The 17,616-nt window shown below is 34.9% G+C and overlaps 1 protein-coding gene across 1 annotated transcript; it reads left to right on the top strand.

The window, feature by feature from the left end:
• The first annotated feature begins 2,837 nt into the window (after positions 1-2,837).
• Positions 2,838-15,857, top strand: serinc2l (serine incorporator 2, like). The gene is made up of 10 exons (XM_082149553.1): positions 2,838-3,005; positions 6,500-6,661; positions 6,746-6,933; positions 7,051-7,130; positions 7,859-7,996; positions 8,108-8,277; positions 11,401-11,491; positions 11,927-12,077; positions 13,248-13,457; positions 13,793-15,857. Exons 1-10 carry the CDS (start codon positions 2,967-2,969, stop codon positions 13,929-13,931), a joined length of 1,368 nt encoding a protein of 455 aa, XP_082005679.1. The 5' UTR covers positions 2,838-2,966; the 3' UTR covers positions 13,932-15,857.
• Positions 15,858-17,616: the final 1,759 nt, after the last annotated feature.

The raw sequence follows: 17,616 nt of genomic DNA on the forward strand, positions 1-17,616 counted from the left end.
AGTTGGACAGTGAAAGACCACATGATGATTTAAAGTTCAAAATAGGCCTCTACGGTAATTGTAGCCATCCAACAATAAAATAAAAACAGAGCGTGCGTTACCTAGAAACACAAAACACTATTAGGTAACAGATGATAATAAAATAAGGTCGCACATGATAATAAAATATTAAACAACATGTGTTGTTTAATATTTAATACTTTTTTGACAAAAGTTTAAGCAGGGAATGAAGGAATTTCTTAACAAAATGAGAAAATGCGTACTATATGCATTGCATTCTTCTGCCTTCTAGGCCTAAATGTTATCCTACATTATAAGGTAATTCATACTTTGTAATTCTAAACATTTGTACAAAATGTTACAGCAGCAATTATATATATACAAAATTTCTGCTGTAAAATGTTGTTATCTTTGCTGTAAAAAATGTTTGTGTATATACATATACTATCTATGTATATGTGTATGTATGTATGCATGTATGTGTGTGTATATATATATATATATATATATATATATATAGAGAGAGAGAGAGAGAGAGAGAGAGAGAGAGAGAGAGAAAAGCACTTAATACATTCTCACACACACACACACACACACACACACACACACACACACACACACAAATAAAACATAATTTAGGCATAAGGTAGGGTAACTAATAGTTAGCCAAATAACAGGTTTTTACTTTAGCATTTTTACAGTGATTTTATTAAAGTTGCCCTCGTGTCACAGCTGAAATTGATCTGAGCAGTACGAGCCCATGGGCTATAAACGTTTATGTTGCACAAGTCCCCTGATGCCTCAGATCTGCTCTGTCACCTTCAAATATCGCAATTCAACAGTTTTACAGAGAATCATCTATTCAGAGCGTTTATTTATATTTTTATGATTAGATTATCATCCTTGGTTCATTTTAGTCAACAACAGGGGTGTCCATTCTCCCGATATGTCATTATACTAGTGTCTATCTTGGGTGCATTTCAGTGCAAGTGATCGTTAATGCAAAGATGTGGATAACGTGTCCGTGTTTCACCTTAATAATAATGAATGAATTTCATACACTGTGATTGAAGATTAAGCTCATACCGAGCTCGAGGTAGCATAAAGAAGAGGCGAGAACTTACCAGCGGTGTAGACAGATATCCACAGTCCCTGACTGATGCTGATTTTCACGTTACTGAAGAACTATTGCACCTTTTTCCACGGGAGACGGTGTGTTTTGAAAGCACCTGCCCCGGTCCTAAGGTTTGACACCATCTCGGCTCCCGTTTGCGATCGTGATTTCAATGGATTGACAGGGGCAAAAAGGAAGATACCATTAATTATCCGTAGGGGAGACGGTACACTGCAGCGTGAAGGAATACCGAATAAAATCGTTATAATTTCACATAACTTAAGCATTAAAATGACAAAATAAAGATTTTCTGGTTGCTGTTTTTATTTAATTTTATTTAATATATGTTTTTTCTTTAATTGGATTAGGTCGATTCAACAAGTCTGAGAGGTGGGCCCCCAGTGTTTACTTTAAGCACACTACAGCAATAAAATATATATTTTTAATCAGCTTAAAATGTCACATTGCCTATTGGATTCTCAAAATGTCTTATATAATTTTCAGTCAGATTTCTTAATTAGTCACTTAATTAAAATGTGTAACCTAAGCTATAAGAGTGAAATATATATCTTCTAACCGTATTTTTGTGGATCTAATAAAAACTCTATCTATGAAAAAAAAAATAGGCCTACCCACCCTGGCACCACTGTATGTGTAATATATGGCCAACCTTAAATCTCAAAGCAGGAGCTGGATCCGCCCCTGTCTGTCACTGTAAAAAAAGTTGTTATTACTCATAATTATGTTAATACCATGAAGGATTAAGCTATTATGCTAAATTATGCTTAACTGTTATGCTTCAAAATTGCTGATATTCTCACAGATTCCCTATATGCCCTAAGATCTGGAATCCATTCTTATCTAAATTCATCCAGATATGCACTCTTAAATCCAATAGCATTTTCACTCCAATGCTCACTGCAGTGAACAAACACCAATGTAGGTTAATTATTTTGGTTTGTGAAATATCTCACCCAATTCATCAAAATATGTTATCACTTTAATACAGATATCATCAATGGAATAATAATAAGCTATTTATAGCATTGAATATGATCAATATATTTAAAAATCAACATCACAAATTCAATTTATTTCAAAAGAAATTTATTTTCAAATGCAGACTTTGAACAGATCATCGCCTTTGCTGAGCTCACGATTCAAAATAAAAGTTGTTGAAGTCATCTCAGTTGGTACATAACTCACAGTCGCATTCATAACTCATGTCACATTAATGTAAATAAGAAATCAATTTATTTTATATTGCTTTATTATAGGCTGTGTATTTATGGTTATTTACATTAACATAGGATGTCAAAAATACATAATAACAGACAATGTCATTTAATTAATGTGGTAGGACTCAAATTTTAAAGTTAATATAGTTAATTTAAAGATACCTTACTAGTATGCATATGTAATTAATATGTAAACAATGTAAAAGACAATCATAAGTAATATATACATCGTTTAAAATACAATAAACAAACCACTACATAAAAAAATTAACACTACACTGAAGCATACATTTATATAAAAATAAAACCGAGTTTATCGGAGAACATATAAATGTAGTAATTTACAAAAATCTTCGATGTTTTTATTATTAAAAAACCTGGAATTATGTATCATCAAACTACTTAAGCACTTAAGATTCACAATTTTAATAATGTGTATTAAAAAGAGGAACTTTTATTATGAAATATCATAAGTTGTCAAATGCCAGTTACAATAGCTAGCTTCAAATACTAGAATCATTTGACCAAATAAGAGAAACACCTCATTGTAATTGACTGTCAATTCATCTTCTGAGTTCCAACGGTTTGGAGTTGTTTATTTTTTTTAATACAAAATGGGAGCCTGTATGGCGTTGTGCTCTCTTGCGAGCTGTGTAAGTATTCTGTTTAATTTTCCACGTTTTAGCTAACAGTTAACTGAGCTGTCATTTGACATGACAGCGTCGCTAAATCGTTCTCTGAACAGAAAATACAGACTAATATAACTAAGAAAACGTATTGATAAAAAAATTAAGTAACGGAAAATGTGTAATTTCGGAGAGCTTTTCGCTGAAAAACAACAACACGGAAGTGTGTTCATATTTGCATTGAGATCTATTATATCAAGTCCCACATGGCTTCATAACAAAATAACAATGGATGATTACGTTAAATGAACCATTCGGTGAGATTTACTCTTCTTGTAGTTTCGATGGGGTTTATTTTACATGATTTGCTCATAGTAGTTCAGGTTATACAGGTTGTCAGAAGAACAAATTGGGTTCACCAGTACTAGTAAATGTTCAACGCCCATTTTCAAAGAATTGAAACTTACACATTTAGAATTAATTTGTAATTCAATTCAGTTCAATAATAAAAATGTATAAAAATGAGGCTCTGATCTGTGTACCTTATAGCTGAAAGAAAGGACTTGAAGCTGAAATGTGCTATTAAATAAAAGAGATCTGATAGAATATGTTAGAAAAGCTAGTATCTACATGCATAAAGTACATAAAATATCTGTACATATTGAATTTCCAACATTATTGGAACATTATTAGTGACAATTGGGGGAAAAGTAGATGAATTATGACCTATAGGCTAGATAGACGCTAGTGAGATTTATTTTAGGCTAATATGTTAACTGACTGAACTGCTTTCATCTGCTGGTTTTAGGATCAGGTTAATAAATTATTATTTCACTGACATTGATTCTACTACCTGTTGGTACAAAACACACTGCATGACAGCCAAATCTATTCTAAGTACAGCCAAACAATATTCCCAACACTTTATATTATAGTTAGGATGGGTTACTTGTTTGGGAAAAGCATTGTTTTCATTTGACACTTAATATTTGTGGAGGTAAGACACTTTTTCTGATCTGTCCTCAATCCTCTTCTAGTTCAGTCTACATGTAGTTTTTGAGAAATATAGAAATGAGTGGCAATAATGTTTTTTGTAATAATTTTGCTGGGGAGTTGGTGTTCAGCCGACCAACACTCTGAGTGTGAGTAACAGTCATGTGTTGAATTTCCTTAAAGGGATAGTTCACTCAAAAATGAAAATTGTGTCATCACTTACTCAACCTCGTGTTGTTCTAAACCTGTATGGGTTTCTCTGTTCTGTTGAACACAAAAGAAGATATTTTGAAGAATGTCGGTAACCAAACAGTTGATGGACCCCATTGACTTCCATAGTATTTTTTTTCCCCACTATGGAAGTCAATGGGGTCCATCAACTGTTTGGTTACCGACATTCTTCAAAATATCTTCTTTTGTGTTCAACAGAACACAAAAGAGGTTGAATTTTCATTTTTGAGTGAACTATCCCTTTAATTGAACTTTTATACAATATGCATGACTGGATTTATGAAGGTCAAAGTCTTTAGCAATGCTTTTCTGACTGTTTCCTCCCTCAATAGAGTCAACAAATCCTTCCTTCTCTGGTCATTTTTATATATAATATATATTCTTGAATGTCATGAAAAGATGCTCTAAGTTTACAACAGTCAAAAAACATGCATTCATTTTATAAAATCTTTCATACTTTCATGAAGATAATTAATTTAGAATAAAGTGATGTTTATTTGCACATGCTTTGTGAATTATTTTTGCAGCTGATTCACTAAAGGAATTATTCAGGCTAAAAAAAATAATTCAAACAGATGTTGAAATTTAATTTCTATGTACAGTATATATATATATGTGTGTGTATGTATGTGTGTGTATATGTAAATACAGCATTTATTTAAAATATAATATTTTCTAACATTATAAATGTCTTTACTGTAACTTTTGATCAGTTTAATTCATCCTTGATGAATATATTGATTAATTTTATTTTATTTCCCCCCAAAATAAAATACAAATTCTTACTGACCTCAAACTTTTGAACGGTAGTGTTTAATGTTACAAAAGCTTTAGATTTCAGATAAATGCTGTTCTTTTGAACTTTCTATTCATCATAGCATCATGAAATAAAAATGTAAAAAAAAATTTTCAACATTGATAATAATCATAAATGTTTCTTGAGAATCAAATCATCATATTAGAATGATTTCTGAAGGATCATGTGACACTGAAGACTGGAGTAATGATGCTGAAAATTCAGCTTTGATCACAGGAATAAATTACAGTTTAAAATATATTCAAATAGAAAACAGTCATTTTAAATTGTCATAATATTTCACAATATTACTGTTTTTATTTTATTTTTTTTATCAAATAAATGCAGCCTTGGTGAGCAGAAGATACTTCTTTTAAAAACATTAAAAAATCTTACTGACCCCAAACTTTTGAACGGTAGTGTATAAATATATATATTCCTCATTTTATATATAAATGAAATCTTAGCAAAGTAACCCTTAAAGTGTCATAGTGCCTAACACATTATTATTTTGTGGTTGTGTACTTTATTTATTTAGTATCTTTACTTTTGAAGACACAAACATAATCATACAACTTGTACAAGTATACCAGTAAATGAATTCAATACAATAACTATTTAACTATTTTTATATCTAAAATAACTATTTCTATATCTAAAAACTATTTAAAATACAAGTGTTTTAGTCTACAGTCTGTATTGAAGTAAAAGTAGTAGGCTAAATTGATCAAAAACAGAATAAATCAAACGACATCACAATAGATTGGTTAGATATACTATAATCGATTGTGATTAATTTTAATGTTTTATATTGATACAAAAAGCTTGGGGTCAGTAGTTTTATTCAGCAAAATTGACTGAAGATATTTATAATGTTAAATAAATTACTGTTTCTTATAACTTTTGTTCTTTTGAACGTTCTATTCAAAGAATCCTAAAAAAAAATGTGTATCACAGTTTACACGTAAATATTAAGCAGCACAACTGTTTTTAACATTGATAATAATAAGACATGTTTTTTGAGCACCAAATCATCATATTTTAATGATTTCTGAAGGATCATGTGACACTGAAGTAATGATGCTGAAAATTCAGCTTTGCCATCACAGGAAGAAATTACATTTTAAAAACACATTCAAATAGAAAACAGTTATTATACATTGTAATAATATAAAAAAAATGATGACTGTTTTTATTTATAACTTATATTTTTTATCAAATAAATGCAGCTTTAGTGAGCATAGGAGACTTTCAAAAACGTTTTTAAAAAATCTCACTGACCACAAACTTTAGATTGATAGTGTATGTGTACTCTGTAGATACTTTGTACAAGTACATCTATTTTCTAGTTAGAAATCTTTTTCTGCACACTGTATATTAAAGTTTCAAATGTTTTCCAGATTGTTTGTGATTTCTGGCAAATTGTGGCAATAAATCAATATGCTACCCCATGTTAACTGGTGATATAATTGCTCTTCCTTTTACTCCTTACATGTTACAGGCCTCATGTTTGTGTGGCTCTGCTCCATGTCTGCTCTGTGGCTGCTGTCCTTCTTCCAACAACTCCACCGTCACCCGGATGGTCTTCTCTTTCTTCCTCCTGCTGGGGACACTGGTGTCTGTAATCATGATCTTGCCGGGCATGGAGACGCAGCTCCGCAAGGTGGGTCCACCGTCAGTGTGCATTCACTTCACGTGTGCTTTCAATGCATTGTGTTGATTTTCTCTGTTTTTAATGTGTCTTCAGATTCCTGGCTTTTGTCAAGGGGGTACCACAATACCAGGGATCGACAACCATGTTAACTGTGACGTGATTCTCGGCTACAAATCAGTCTACCGCATGTGCTTTGCTATGGCGTGCTTCTTTTTCCTTTTTTCTGCAATCATGATTCGTGTAAAAAGCAGCAAAGACCCTCGTGCTGCTATTCAGAACGGGTGAGTCTGACTTATGCTTTATGACCATTCATTTATTCTGCTATTGTTTTTTTTTTGCAACATTTACTACATGAATTTAAATTAGCTTGATTTTATCATTAAATGCTTTGTCGACAGGTTCTGGTTCTTCAAGTTTCTGATCCTAGTTGGCATCACTGTCGGAGCCTTTTTCATCCCGGATGGCACATTTCATGATGGTACATTTTTGGTTGAACTCTTCCTTTAACAGTACATAATAAAACAATTTCCATTTTCATATATTCGCGAAGGGAAATGCAATGACAGCACGACAATGATGTTAAGCTCTAAATGCAGCAAAAACATGAAAATGTTATTTTGGGAAGCCAGAAACACAGGGCTCAATTTCAAGGGATGCAGAAAATGCCTGGTTTTCTCCTGGGAAAAAGTCGATTACTTTTTAATGACTGTTTTGAATGCTCTGCGATGCCTGGGAAAAGATGGGTATTGAAAGTAGAATAGGATGTTATTATTTTTTCATAGCATATTACATTAGCAGGGAGAATGCGTTGTTACTGTCTTGCCAGAATCCTCATGGTGTGGAATTAAAGATGCAGGACATTGTGTTCAGAGATCATGGGTAACTTCCAAAACAAGATCTTGACATTAGTATGCTTCATTGTGAATCTAAGTATGAAACAATGGGCCCTTCAGAGAAGCATGTTTTATTAAGCCTAGTTATAAATAGTTTAAAGAGATAATTCACCCAGAAATGAAAATTCTGTCATCATTTACTCACCATCATTTGAGTAACCTGTAGGACTTTCTGTCTTCTGCAGAACACAAAAGAAAATATTTTGAGAAATATCCCAGTGTTGTTATTGTTATAATAATAACAATTGCATGTACGCGATTTCCACAAGCACAACTGTTTCCAGCTGTTTCCTTTTATTCTTTTTTATTACAGTTTGGTTCTACTTTGGTATTGTTGGCTCCTTCTTTTTCATCCTGATCCAGCTCATCCTCCTAATTGACTTTGCCCACTCCTGGAATGAGGTGTGGGTTAGGAATGCTGAGGAGGGCAACAACAAATGTTGGTTCTCAGGTACGTAGAGAGCAGATACACAGTAAGAAATCCTGTTCATCACACAAAGAGGTGTGTCGCAATCTTCTCTTTTCCGAGAAAGTAACATGAGACTATATCCTATGTCTACAGGTCTGTTGTTCTTCACTATCCTGCATTACGCCCTTGCCTTTGCTGCGATTGTGCTGTTTTATCTATACTACACCAAACCCGACAACTGCGCCGAACACAAGTTCTTTATCAGCTTCAACCTTATTCTCTGCGTCATCATATCTGTGGTTTCCATTCTGCCAAAAGTGCAGGTAAAGTATTAAAGCTCATGTCAGAGTACTTTTCATTCTGTCTCATTTCTGCTTTTTTTTTAAAACATACAAAAAATAAATAAATTTCTTTTTACAAAAAGTGTGTCAGAAACACACTGTAATGGATTTTTCCCTAAACCTAACTTTTCTGGGTCTTGTCTACAAATCGACGTCCCCTAACGTCTACTGTCGACGTTTAGTCTATCTGGGTCTCGTCTACAAATCGACGTCCCCACTCAATAAGTCACCTAGTCTAACTCGTTTTCCTTACTAATTAGTTTTCTTGCTGCGCAGCATAAATGACAGACAAACTCTAGCAATTGTCCTCTAAATGCTTTAATCACGGCCGGGAGAGTTTCTCGAGCAGTTCTCAGAGAAATCTCGACCCAACAGAAGAATACAACAGGCTTTATAGGATAAAGCCAGACACATCAAAATAGAATCATCATTGACTAACATGTCAAGCTTTATCAATATGATTGGTTAAATTGTTTAAAGCAAGCCCCCCCTTTCATTACCCTTTGTTAGTGACATCAGCAAAATATCAAAAACATTGTAAGGGGTTAATATTCCAGTCAATCATTTCACAATACAGTCAAAATAAACAGAACATTGAGTCCATTTTCAAAGTTCCATTTGACCAAGGTTACATTGAGTCAAAAGTTTGTTAGAAGGTTAGATCATATCGAAAGTTCGTCTGATGGCTACATCCTAAATAAAAGGAAGCAAGAATTTTTTTGTTTTATTGTTAGATCTGGAATGGAAAGTTAGTCACCACTAGACATAAAAATGGGCAGTGTGATAAAAGTTTATCACAAGTTTAAAATCTAAAGTCAGATTTCCATGGTTAGTAACATAATTGATCTTATCTATAAAAAATCCACCGCAACACTCTAATGCCATGTTCAGACTACACAATTTTTTTGCCTGTTATGATAGTCACTGTGTCAGATTATGCGATTTTGACTCCTAAATTCTTGTCATATCATGGACAAGAAACATATCAGACTACATGTTGCTACCAAACCAACAATCGCTTGCTGTCTTTATCGACATGCGTGATGTCATAGAGAAGGCGGAACTAGTGACCGACTTCCGTAAACACTACTGAAGCGGCATGTTATCTTAATGCTAAACATTAAGTTGCTGAAGTACCGCTTCCTAGAGCCTCCGCTATCGTTCACCATTTATCTTTATTCACTCAGTCGTGGTAGACACTCGAAGAAACATCATAAAGGCAGGAGTATTGTTGCCATAGATCCACAAACCTTTCCTCCATTGCATGATTCTACCTCGCAGCACCAATACCATCTTCTCTCTTTTGTTTCACCATTTTTAAAAACTGTATACGGAAAAGCTTCTGTGCTCCTATTGGTCAACTTCATGCCAACTTCTTCCACTATGACACTCTATATGAGATGAAACGATCGGTTCTTGGCTTCTTGCGTCTCTACGGCCATTGTCTTTACGAATCACCACAACATCCTACGTCAAATGGATTGTTCCAAAATTTGGTTGATATCGTATAGTCTGATCCCAGCATAAGGAAGGCTGTATGGTACTTTTGGTAAATGACTAGCCAAAACAACAAAGGCTTTTTAACATTTTGTACTAAAAGAAGTGCTTTTGGATTTTTTTTCTTCTAATTTTTATGTTTGAGACCCAACCAAAGAGCAACTTCTGGGATTATTTTCATGAGGTCCATTTAGCAAGCAGCGTTCTGTGATGTTTCCCTCAAATTTAAAAACCAAAGCCATTTTGAAGGCCAAGAAAACATATTAAAGGCGACATAACACACAGTTTCTGCCAATCTCATGTTAATCTTGAGGACCTATAGAGCAGTATTGCATCCTTCATATCTCCGAAGAGTCTTTAGTTTTACCAGATTTATAAAAAACAGTTACAGCTGTACCGATTCTTTCCAAAAACAGCCGAGCTCCTGGAGACATGCCGTGAGTGGAGCTTAAGAGTCACGCACAATACATCATCGCATTATCCCTGGCTGGATAACTTTTGATTCAATATACGTTTGTGTTATTTACATTACAGTATATGCACTCACTTGATTGGCAACAGCCACACACAGCCATTTGATGTTACTTACCGCCTGCAATTCCGACTCATGACCGGGATATTTTAACGCTGGGACCGCTCCATCTTTCAGTTTCAAACAATCTGCAAAGCAAGCGTCGAACTGGGCCTTGTTTATAAAACATCTGTCACCGAAATGCCGGGAACAAACAAACACACTTTAACACACTAGGAAAAACTAACTGCATCCACTGTTCCCCTAACGCTGGGTTATTTGTGAATCTGAACAAGGTTATCTTTCCCTCACAACCAAAAAAAACACTTCTTTGGTAACATTGTTGATTTCATGGTCTAAAAACAAAATGGCAGCGCCGCTGGTGGCTTCCGTAACCCGATCTAAGCACGTGGATGGGCGTTGCTCTTGCTCTTGCTCTGGTTGATGTGTATCACGCGCTCTTCCAGGAGAAGTGCCCATACAAGGAATTCCACCCTTTATGACGTCATACAGGGCCATACTCTGAAAAAACGTTCCGAAGTTTATACGAATCCTTTAGGAGTGTATTTGGCACAGAAATACTCCGTCATACGTCCAACTTATTTTTTTGAAACTTTTGCCATGTTTAGCATGAAAATCCAACTCTTTAACAGTGTAAACAAGTCAGAATGCATGAGATGGCATTAGACATCTCCTTTAAGATATTAAGCAGCATTAAGACCTTGAATGTGGAGCAACATACAGGAAATGACAAAACCGCTTTAACTAGCTGTTCGAAATATGTAAAATCTTGCCTCAGTACACAAATCCTGACATGAATGCTGATTTATAATGTGCATAAGAAAACAGTCTCTCCGTTGTACTGAAGGTCATCTACTGTTTGCATTAGCCTCCAGCTTTTGTCTTTTAAAGGAAACTTCTTTGTTCCCTTCTTTGCATTCAGAATATCAATGCTGGCCTGCCACAACAGACAAGCTCTCTTCACTGTGAAAATCTGCAGTTTAGATTCTGTAATTTCATACAAGCTTCACTGGTGTTTACAAAATCTGATGTGTACTTAACTAAATATGTTTCTTTATTTGTGCATGTGTTTGCAGGATGCCTCACCTCAGTCTGGTCTGCTTCAGTCCTCTGTTATTACCCTGTACACTATGTATGTCACCTGGTCCGCCATGACCAACAATCCTAGTAAGTCACGCAAGAAAATCAAAAAAAAAAAATATGTTCTGGGAAAAAATATCTGACTTTGGTCCCTCTTCTCATTTTACGAGCTTTCATTATGAACCTACTCAGGTTGATGCTTTTTTTGGTGAGTTTTGTGGTGTCATAACCAGATGCTCAACCTTTATAGCCTCCTTGCCGAATAAAGCTAGAATCCAGATTATGAATTTATCCCTCTTTACCTACATTCTGTTATGGTCTAGTATGCATATTATGATCTAGTAAATATACCTATTAGCAATCCAAATAAGCATTACAAAATGTGATTAGCTGACCACTATGGGTGTAGTGTTTAATCACAGTGTTTAGTAGTGAAGTATGTGACTAATTGCCGTAATTAAATTATATTATGGTTTAGTATGTTCACTTTTAAACCTTTCATTTTTCTGACTCGACCCATAGATCGTGAATGTAACCCTAGTTTGCTCAGCCTGGTGTCCAATATCAGCACAACTGAGGCAATGCCCACAAGCTCCCCTGGGATGGTGCAGTGGTGGGATGCTCAAGGCATTGTGGGATTGGTTATCTTCCTCTTCTGCACCTTTTATGCCAGGTAAATTAAGCAAAAAAGACATGATTTACATTTTTGCGTATTTCACTGAGCTCTTCTTTACCATTAGTATTTGTTATTAAAATGCATAAAGACCATCTACATTTCTACATCAGCTTCTGTAGTTAACTGGTGTTATCCATGCTGATTTATTGTACACTACAATTTGACATTATAATTAACTGAACCAGAGATGGGTTAGCCAGCTGTTTTGATGATTCACTAATTGCTAATAGTTTAAGAATTTTCAATTGGATGTTCTTTGTTGCCAAAATGTGTTGATCATCCTTTTGAATGTTTTAATGAATTAGCCCAGCGTATTAAAGGCTTTTTAGTTTAACTGTGTGAGTGTCTCGGAATATATTTTTTTCATGCACCAGAGATGGATTGATTGATCAGTGGTGTCAGATGTGGACACCTGTAGGCAAGGTTCATAATTAACATTTGCCAAGCAGCAAATGTGAGTACAAATTTGCCTTGGCAAGTAAATAATAAAAAAGTTAGTTAGATGGTAACCTTAACCTTCAACATTTTCAGTGTCATAAATCTGTTATTTGAGTAGTGACTAGAAATGGTGCAGAATCTTAAATATTTTTCAGTTTGTATCAACAATTATTTAGTTTATTTTCATTCAGAATTTTGAGTGGCACTAATATATACACTATCGTTCAAAAGTTTGGGGTTGGTCTTTTTTTTTATTATTGTTTTTTAAATAGGTCTTTTTTTGCTCGTCAAGGCTGCATTTATTTGATCAAAAACACAGTAAAAAAATAATATTGTAAGATATTAATATTCTGAATAAATGTTCTCCATTTTATTATATTTTAAGATTACTGATTATGTCACATAATCCTTCAGAAATAATTTTAAAATGCTGATTTGGTGCTATTGTAACATTTCTTCTGATTATCCATGTTGAAATTTTTTTTTAGGAACCGAATGGAGAGTTCAAAAGAACAGCATTTATTTGAAAAGGATTCATTTCTTTCAAAAGTATAATACTATATGGCATAAATGTGTTTTATATGAACATTTTTATATTTCACCACATCAGAAAAAACTTCCTCTCTCTCTTTAAACTTTCCCTCCAATCTAGCTTATCAAATAAATATTAATGTGAGGGAAGTGAACATCATTATCATGCTATTGTCCATGTGTATGTTCTCTTTTCAGCATTCGTTCATCCAGTAACGCTCAGGTGAACAGGCTGATGCAGACAGAGGAGGGGAAGGGCTCTGTGGGAGGAGAGGAGATGGGTGAAGACGGTCTGCGCCGTGTTGTGGATAATGAAGAGGAAGGCGTCACATACAACTACTCCTTTTTCCACTTCCACCTCTTTCTGGCCTCCCTCTACATCATGATGACTCTCACTAACTGGTACAAGTAAGTGTTCGTTCTTTAACTTTTTGATTCTGGAGTGAGTTCATCTTTTTGTTATATATTAAAGATAAAGTGTAATTAAAAAAAAAAATCCTATTATAGTTTAAAGGTATAGTTCACCTAAAAATGGAAATTGTCAATATTTAGTCATCGTGTCATCCTATACCTTTGGTCTTTGATGGAACACAGAAGGAGAAACTATTTTACTATTTTAACTAAATTATTTCATGCAGTTACAATGAATAGAACAGAACTGCATCATAAACCATTGGCTCAGGTCTAAATACTGTTTTTTTGTTTTGTTTTTTGTTCTGCCTTTCCCTTACATCCATCTTTAGACCTGAAATAACCACTCAGGTCATGCAGAGCACTATGCCTGCAGTGTGGGTGAAGATCTGCTCCAGCTGGCTGAGTCTGGGGCTCTACCTGTGGACGCTTGTGGCTCCTCTCATATTCTCCAATCGAGACTTCAACTGAGCTTGAGTGGGTGAGACTCACTCACCCCTTCAAACTGTCTGTGTTTGTGTTGTGTTCGAAATATTACAATCCCAAAAATCGTTAAATAGCATGATTGAAAGCAATTCAAATCTGAAACGGACCATTCGTGACTAGTATCATAAGGCTAATAGGTAGGCCTACTTAAAAGTTTATGAAATTGCATGGACAAAAATAAAAGTATTTGATTCCGTGACGTATTTAAAAAAAAATAAAAAAAATAAAAAGGTACAAAAATGACACTTTCAGTAATTTGACACATGACACGTGAGGATTACTGCTGTTCAGAAAGTTGCCATTCATCATTAGATTTCCTATCTGACTTTGGGTGCTTCTCAGTACTTTCATTGAGGCTTGACACCTGATGCACACCAGTGTTTGTCCCCACACATGATGGATACATGAACGAAATGGGTTATATAAATTTTGTTGCTTCTACTGTGTTGTCGATACCCTCAACCATTCACTTCTCATGATCCTTAAGGGTTATTTCGCAGTCATTTCAAACACAATATTGCTATAAGTGTGTTTTATAAAGTAAAAAAAAAAGTGCTAGTTTATTTTGTATTGCATTAAGGAAACAGCACTACTCGTCAGTTTAACAGGTGTATGCTACTCAAATCTGACACCACACATTTCCAGTGCAACAAATAAACTCAATAACTAGAGACGTAGTGGTCAGCCACGAATACTAATATGCATAATACTGCTGCTAGAAACCTACTCTACCTGAAGAGGAAACCTTTTTTACAGTGATAGCATTTCAACATCAGGGTCTTCTTCAATGCATTGTACAATAGACTCTCTGTAATAAACAATTTCACTCTGATTTAGCGCGTTTTTTTCTAAAGTAACTGGGAGAGAGGACCGTGGGGAACCCACGTGCACTGGGGGGCTTGAACAGGGGATTGTTTTCACTCCAGGTCCTCTGTAGAGCCCCTAAAACGTGTGCATCCAGGAGATAAGCCTAATATGACACACCCTTCCCCAGTACAGCTCACTACACCATACTCCACCGTGACGTCACACACGCTGACCAGGGTCTCCAGCACTTTCATGAACTACAGGCTGTGCTGTAATATAGATCACTGATCCAAATTAATATAATATGGTGCTGCCAACCCATCAGAGCCTCATGTTAGCATATCTAGCTTGTCGTTTGGCAGAATGCTTAAGTAAAATGTACTTTAGTGTGGCAATAGGTAATTTAGTGTGGGAAAATAATTAAATAGCACTTACATATAAATGAACAGTTCAGGGCTGGTTAATATGTTAATAATTTATGTATTTAATGGGTAGATGTTGTTCCCGAAAATTGATTTGTTAAGCTTTCCGCTTGTGACACTAAACTTTTTTTTTTGTTTGTTGTTTTTTATGACTAAAATACTTATTTTTGTTGTAATTTTTTTCTTGTAAGCACATGCTGGAGTTAAATTACATAAGATTTTGTGGACAGAAATGGTTTAAAATGTAGTTACAAAATGTTAATACACGTGTTATGAAAGCAAAATATGAAATTTCCTAACTAAGTATTGTAGGTTTGTCTGCCTCAAGTAATTCGTGCTATGCTTGTGACATTGGAAGAAACTGATTGTGAAGTATGTACTGTGTATAAAGTATATTTGACCTTTTTCCAAAGTAACAGTTTAACACAAACATCTGTAGTCTATTATTAGGAGCAAAATACAAGATTAGTAATTCTCCATGTGCCTTCAGCGATTACCCGTCTTATCAAAAGCGACCAGGTTTATTTCAGACCTGCGGAGAAGTGCCTTTGCTGTTTTATAACATTTCATTTTCATACAATATTGCCCTTTCAGTTGTTTCTGTGAATGTACTATTTCAGTGATCTGGTGTTGTTTGATTAGTGTGTATGCTGTATATATTTCAATAAACTCATATAATGGGTTGGTTTTCCAGAGTCGAATCTTGTAACTGTATTGATCTGACTGATAATTTACTATCAAAATTAGAAGTCATGATTGGATGTGGAATTTGTCAGTTTATTGATTGAAGTTGTTCAGGGCTCAACAAATATATAAATAATATGAAATAATAAATAAATAAATAAATATTTTTTAAATAAAGTGTTTATTATTATTATAGTATTTCCTAGAAATATAAATTTGCTAGATGCCCTTTTCACAAGGTGTAAAATAAGTCTTTGATGTCCCCAGAGTGTGTATGTGAAGTTTTACCTCAAAATACCCCACAGATATTTTTATATAGCATGTTAAAATTGTCACTTTTTGAGGGTGAGCAAAAACGCACTGTTTTTGTGTCTGTCCCTTTAAATACAAATGAGCTGCTGCTCCCGGCACAGAAGGCGGAGCTTCAACAGCTTGTGTCCTTAGCAAGCTTTGATTACCTCAAACAAACATGTCCTGAAAATTTCAAAAACTTTTAGCGTTTTATGTTCAAATCAGAGTCAGACAATGATGGAGAGACTCAAGAAGAAGTGACGACATGTAGAAGCAACAGGACATCTCTGAATGGTTAGTTGATGAATTTAGGTCGCTGTAGTTATCTTCTAGTCATTGATTAGCATATTCTGTCATGATAATCTTTAAACCGCGTTCCCAGGGAGGGGTTTATGTAAATTTTAGTGATAGTGTCACTAACCCGGGAGGAATGTGGTGTAGTCCCTACCAGCCGTTTGATGTAGTCATTAAAAAGCACTTTATTTTAAAGAAAATATCTCACTTTGCTTTGAACTTTGAGCGTTGTAACTTTGCAGGTGTTGTTTATGCTCAAACAGCAACATTACACACTAACTAAAGTTAGAAAAGTGAAATCATAATCAATAACCCCTTTCAAAACCCCTTTCAAAACATTGCTGACCATTTAAATCAGAAGGTTATATTTTTATTTGCTGTCTGCCCACCAGGTGGAACTGATGTGCTGCTGATTTTATCTCTATATCATGGAGAACATGCATTTCTCAATACTGATGGCCATCACTCTTTAAACAATGTGCCCTTTAATTACTCGATTCTACTCCAGTTATGCAATTTCATGTCAGCAGGTTTTCATAGTTTTCAAATGACACATTGTTGGAGGTAAAAACAATAATTAAATCAGTATCTGAATCTTTTTAAGTGCCGGGTTTCCTCATTCTCCATCCATGTTTATGCTTTTTTCGTTTACCCAATTTAGTCTCAGTGCCCCAAACTGGCCTCACTGACCATAAAACCCTCTTCGAGTTACAAGCAATTATCATGCTCACAACTGTGTAGCCTTTGGCAGCATTAGCAGCAAAAAAAAGTTACTTCACTATTGCCAGAGAAAACTACAAAAAACAGGTCCAAAAATCTGTTTCAAAAGCAGCGATACCAAAAGGGAACGTGTTTCGTAAATTCCTCTCAGTGCTGGAGATGTTATGAGTGGCTTGTGGATAAGGAAGGTATTGAATGTTAAGTGCTTTTGGGCCCTGCAAATCAGGCCCCTCTTCTCAAATGTGTGGTTTATCAGTTGGCAGCTTGACTATAGATAATGCCTGCTTATGCAATAGTGTTTTGCTAATAGTGTTAGTAAGTTTCTGCACACTTGTGTAACACAAGCGCAGCAGAAAGACGGCTGAGGTCTGTATCTGTAGGTCAGGGTTCCATGACTCTCTCTGTGGTTTTCCTTGAGAACCAGGTGGGTGTGTTACAACCCATGAGTCGAC

Source organism: Leuciscus leuciscus (genome assembly GCF_965113295.1).
Source record: "Leuciscus leuciscus genome assembly, chromosome: 20".
Lineage (NCBI taxonomy): Eukaryota > Metazoa > Chordata > Actinopteri > Cypriniformes > Leuciscidae > Leuciscus > Leuciscus leuciscus.

Excerpts from the sequence above, each read along its gene's own strand:
- serinc2l (XM_082149553.1), top strand. The coding sequence starts at position 2,967 with ATGGGAGCCTGTATGGCGTTGTGCTCTCTTGCGAGCTGT. Across the intron at positions 7,997-8,107 it reads CAACAAATGTTGGTTCTCAG|GTCTGTTGTTCTTCACTATC; the intron begins GTACGTAGAGAG and ends CTATGTCTACAG. Across the intron at positions 8,278-11,400 it reads CCATTCTGCCAAAAGTGCAG|GATGCCTCACCTCAGTCTGG; the intron begins GTAAAGTATTAA and ends ATGTGTTTGCAG.